General features: G+C 31.2%; 1 protein-coding gene across 1 annotated transcript; it reads left to right on the top strand.

Annotated features, from left to right (window-relative positions):
• Positions 1 to 1,050: 1,050 nt before the first annotated feature.
• On the top strand, positions 1,051 to 5,266 carry LOC112030887 (uncharacterized). The gene is made up of 6 exons (XM_024063565.2): positions 1,051 to 1,360; positions 1,507 to 1,583; positions 1,724 to 1,760; positions 4,073 to 4,268; positions 4,667 to 4,808; positions 5,057 to 5,266. The coding sequence occupies exons 1-6, from the start codon at positions 1,051 to 1,053 to the stop codon at positions 5,264 to 5,266; spliced, it is 972 nt and encodes a 323-aa protein (XP_023919333.2).

Here is a 5,266-nt window from a genome sequence, read left to right as displayed (position 1 = left end):
TCTGAATTCGGAATATACTCATATATATTCCATCTCGTATATTACTTGTATATATTCATTTGAATTCATAATATACTCATATATAGGTCTATTTATGTTTTGAAAACATTTTTTTAAGAATTCAAATGGAAACAAATGTTTATGTATTTCATAACGTATATATTCCAGGAGAAAATTTAGCTACAAAATTGGTTGTAACTTAAGGCTACAAACTCACTTAATAAAATAAATACTACCACATATTTTGAAAATTTAACTGTTGAATTGTATGTTCTTTACGTCCTTAATACACATGTTAAATTTTGTGTCAATCAGATATTATTTATTATATAATCTATAAGCTTATATTTTGTGCATAATTTTAAATTACAAAACTTACAATTTAAAAAATTTATTGATGACATAATTATTAATTTTTAATTTTCTTCAAATTTTGCAAGTATGGAGGATATAAGAAGAAGATGTAATTCAATGGTGGATTTGTCAAAATTCTCTTCTAATAAAAGTTATTAAGTAAGTATGTAGTCTAAGGCTACAACTAATTTTGTAACTAAACTTTGTCCTATATTCCATCTTGTATATTACTTAACGGTACACGGTTTTTTTTCGCTGCCACTTAACGGTACACGGTTTCTTTCTGCTACCGTTTATTTTTTTATTTGTTTTCTACTTTTGGCGAATCTTATTGTTTTTTTTTTTTTCCTCCATTTTTTGAAAAAAAAAATGTCTAGAAAAGACCCAAGAATGTCTAGAAAAATAATAATAATAATGATATCACCTAGATTTTTTTTAGACTGAACTGCTTTTTTCCATTTCTACCTTTCATTTTCACCCAATCATGAAGGCATTTTTGAACAAAACCAAGCCTGAAATTCCGTGTCCAATTTTTCCTTTCTCCAATTGAAACTCCTCAGGACTTAACTGAAGAGTAGGAAAAGCTGCACATAAGGACAAAACTTTGTAACAAAGTCTCACTTGCTATTTATTCTCTTTTGAACCATCCTGAGCAAACACTCCCCCCTGACCTCTATCTTTCACACACAAGAAGCCATGAAGAGATTTGAAGGTGAGAGCTCACACAAAGATTCTTCATTCTCTTCTCTTGTTAACGAAGAATATCTTTCAAAATCACACAAAGGGTCTTCATTCTCTTCTTTTGTTAATGAAGAATATCTTTCAAAATCATCTCATATCATGAGACCTTCTAAGCGGCACGCCATTGAGAAGTTGCCGGAGTTAAGCTTAAAATCGCCGCCTGTAGTTAGGCCATATGTTCGATCCAAAATGCCTCGGCTCCGGTGGACACCTGATCTTCATCTCTGCTTTGTGCATGCAGTTGAAAGGCTTGGAGGAGAAGACAGTAAGATGTCTATTTATTATGGCCCAAATATCACCTTTTTTCAAATTTAAATAAATTAAAAAAAAAATTATAAAAGGAAATGAAGTAATGTTATGCTTAATTTTTTGTTAACAAAATTCTCAATTTTGTTGTTGTTAAATATATAGGAGCTACTCCAAAGATGGTTTTACAAATAATGAATGTGAATGGCCTTACCTTATCTCACGTAAAGAGCCATCTTCAGGTTTTTTATCAAATCCTCCTTTTCAGATAAAGATCATATATATTCTTATCTTGTGAATTCTTTGTTATGATCTTTTTTGGTGTGATTACAGTTTTGATATTTTTGATAGTCTTTCTAACGTTTAGGTTGATTATTGACAGATGTACAGGAGCATGAAGCATGAGCAGATGCTAGAAGGTATGTAAAATCATGATCCCCCTTGGTAAAAACACATGTACTCCATTTTCCTGATGCAGGCATATACATTTCTTTGCCAATTTTCCTTTGATTTTAACAATGAGGATCAGGTTGGTAATTCCATTTACCCTTGTGATCATAAAAGGTACAGTTTTAGCTATCTATATGATAAATTGTCTCCGCAGGATTTTTTTTTCTTTTTTTTTTTTCCTGTTAGTTAAAAATTTAACATGGATAGTACAATTGCACAAAATTTAAGTTTAAATTTTACATAAAATTTTTTAATTTCTTTATATTTTTATATGGTAAATTTAAAAACAATTATTAATGGAAAATATAATAATAATGTAGTTATAATATTTTATATAATTCTCTTGTGCTTTATAAAATCAAATAAAGTATACGATTCTTCTAAAAAAAAAGGTATATGTATTAATTAATATATATATATATATATATCCAAAAGTCAAAGACCATGTAGTAGAAAAATAGTAGTAAATTAGTGTAGTACAATGCCTTAATAACAATGTTTGTATAATGAATTAATATTCATATCAATTCCTCCAAGGTCAAATAATTAATTTTCATGATTCATATAATTTTTTTATACCAAAAAATTAAAGCATGCCTAGGCATGCGTTTTGCTTATTTAAAAAGAGTTAGAAAAACATGCCTCACCCACTCTTCTTTAAATGAGTACCGTTTCGGTTTCGGTTAGGTGAAACGCATATTCCTTACTAACGTTTTCAATTTTGTACTTTTTTTTTTTTTTTTTGGGATGGGTTTTCAATTTTGAACTTTAAGCATACATAAACACGCTTTTAAAAACATTGTAGTCTACGGAATAATTTTCCATACATTTGACATTAATTATTCTTTTCAAATTCTGTTTTCATAACCATATCTTGGAATACTTGTAAAGGGTATCAAAACTAGTTAGGAAAATAATAATAAGATTACGCTATAGCATGACGATGATTTGATAAAAGTATAAAAATCAAACTATAATAGAATATTTTTGTTGGGGGGGGGGGGGGGGGGGGTGGGTGGAGAATGTCCTTATCAATACTGGATCATTGTTGTTTACAAAAAATTCTTTGTAAAATATTCAATACATCCATTTTACTACATATTTTCTTTCACATAAATATATTCTTCACATATGAATCTTCTAAATACATATATTTGAGAGGGGGGGGGGGGGGGGGGAGGAAGATGNCGGGGGGGGGGGGAGAATGTCCTTATCAATACTGGATCATTGTTGTTTACAAAAAATTCTTTGTAAAATATTCAATACATCCATTTTACTACATATTTTCTTTCACATAAATATATTCTTCACATATGAATCTTTCTAAATACATATATTTGAGAAAAAAAATACAATATATCAAAATAATTTTAGAGATTTAGAGATGAAATGTTTTAGAGATGAAATGTACTATTGTCGCCAAACTTTATATATTCTTTCTTTGTTCTTATATGGCAAATATTATGTATTAGGACTGTCACACATCCTTTATAAGTAAAATTTTATGAGATGAAGTTACAACACCATTGATGAAACGCATAGGAATCTTTTAAGGAAATGACAAAAAAATTATATGTCTCGGTCACAGAAAACTACATCAGCCATATGAATTACATCAAACAATTTATATTAGCCCACTATTATTGAATTTGTTGCAAGGAATCAGTGGTTTTCAGGTCTCATACTCTTATTTATTTAAGAATTTTTGGATTCAATTCTTATTTAAGACTATTCTTAAGCAATAATTATCTTATTCATCCGTTATCATTCATTTGTATATAAACATTTTTCCTTTCAAGATGTGTGGACCCCATATATAGCTGTGTGGATCTCACACACAATAAGAGGAATGATGCATGCATGAAATACCTTTCCGCAAACAAAGAATTGTTTTACTTTGACTGATTGGGAATCAGTAAGGTAAGTGCTTTAATAGTCCTCTAGATACCCACGTTAGCCCCCCCCACCCACCCCCCCCCCCCCCACATATTACTAATTTGAGTTTATTAATTCTTTTATTCAGATGTTACATATATATTTTTTAAGTAGAGGTTATTCTATATTAGATTTTGAAAAAAATGTGCATTTTAGTTCAACCAAGGGCGCACTTACGCAAGTGTTTAGGTTCCAAGTTGTTTGTTTGGTTATGTGCACTTGATAGTTATTCATACTATAAATTACACCTCCTTTGACCATAAGTAGGTTATTACACCTTTGTACGAGAGAAAAGTGTACCTTGGAAACCTCTTCTTTAAGCTGTATGTGTTGATTGTTGTTGCAGGAGGAGCAGAGACAGCAAAGAATGAAACAATGCAGGTTTTCCCTAATTCAAATTTCTTATCACGCTTAGAGCAAAGCAATTGCCAACAGAAGGACAAGGGATTGGTTGATAACAACTCATTACAGTTCACAAGCAATGGAGGAACTCATTGCAATGGAGATCGTACTCTCAAGAATACAACCATACCAAACCAATGGTTTGTGGATTTTTTTAAACATATTTCTTACTCTATAGTATATAAATATCATGAGCACTAAACCTATAATATATCAACCATAATTAATATATATATATATATATATATATCTATATATGATTCTCACACATATTCGTTGTTGAAGCGCCGTGGCTTACATCATTCATATAAGTATATTATCAATTTGACTTTAAGATGATAGGTTTTCTTCTTTTTCTTAACAATCATCATGAAAAGAGAATATATGCCAAGGGAAAATGTTTATGCGGAGAAGAACCTTTTTACAGCCCCACGTGTTCTAACATTGAGAATAAGAATCACCTCAGTATGGAGGGTTCCAGTGCTACATAGCCATGAGAATCAATTACGTATTCAGTTTTTGGTGACTTTCGTGGCAGGGTGGTGAAGCAAAAAATGGGGAATATTGGAAAGGATGTAACTGAGCCGCTATCATACCAAGAAACAGCAAGCAAAGCATGGGAGAAGAAGCCAAAGTCTTACATCATCTTCAAGGATCTGCTCAAGAGCTACGCTACTCAAGTACTCTTTGTCTCTCCCTCTCTCAAACGTTAATAATTATCTTATTCATCTAATATATGTATTTTACCACAGATCACAATGTGTGGACCATAGCTACATGATAATCACACACTATTATATAAGATGCATGAGATACCTTCTTCACAGACACACATGCATGCACATTCACATGTATATACAACAAACACATACATGTTTGTTCTTGTCATAGGTCTAAATATTCCCGTGTTAATTTATTATATTTTCAGGGAAGGAATGAGCGAAAGGGAGTGTTACTAGGTACTGTTTCCGGTTGCAAGAGCAATCATCAAGCATTAGAAATATTTACAGGGAATACAGAGCGAGTGAATGATTGTAAAATGTCTTTATCAATGAACTCAAAAGCGCCCCAGTCACTGTTGAAGCTGAACAAAAGTGCCGCTGTCAATGATGTCTCTCTTGAGCTTACTCTTGCTTAA

The sequence above is a fragment of the Quercus suber genome, unplaced genomic scaffold, assembly GCF_002906115.3.
Source record: "Quercus suber isolate HL8 unplaced genomic scaffold, Cork oak 2.0 scaffold_280, whole genome shotgun sequence".
Classification (NCBI taxonomy): Eukaryota; Viridiplantae; Streptophyta; class Magnoliopsida; order Fagales; family Fagaceae; genus Quercus; species Quercus suber.
Note: the sequence above shows the minus strand (reverse complement) of the source record. Positions and strands in the feature narration are given on the sequence as shown.

Bases quoted from the DNA above. Each gene is read 5' to 3' on its own strand.
- LOC112030887 (XM_024063565.2), top strand. From the start codon at position 1,051: ATGAAGAGATTTGAAGGTGAGAGCTCACACAAAGATTCTTCATTCTCT. The intron at 1,361-1,506 runs GTAAGATGTCTA...TTAAATATATAG, and splicing joins AAGGCTTGGAGGAGAAGACA to GAGCTACTCCAAAGATGGTT. The intron at 1,584-1,723 runs GTTTTTTATCAA...GATTATTGACAG, and splicing joins ACGTAAAGAGCCATCTTCAG to ATGTACAGGAGCATGAAGCA.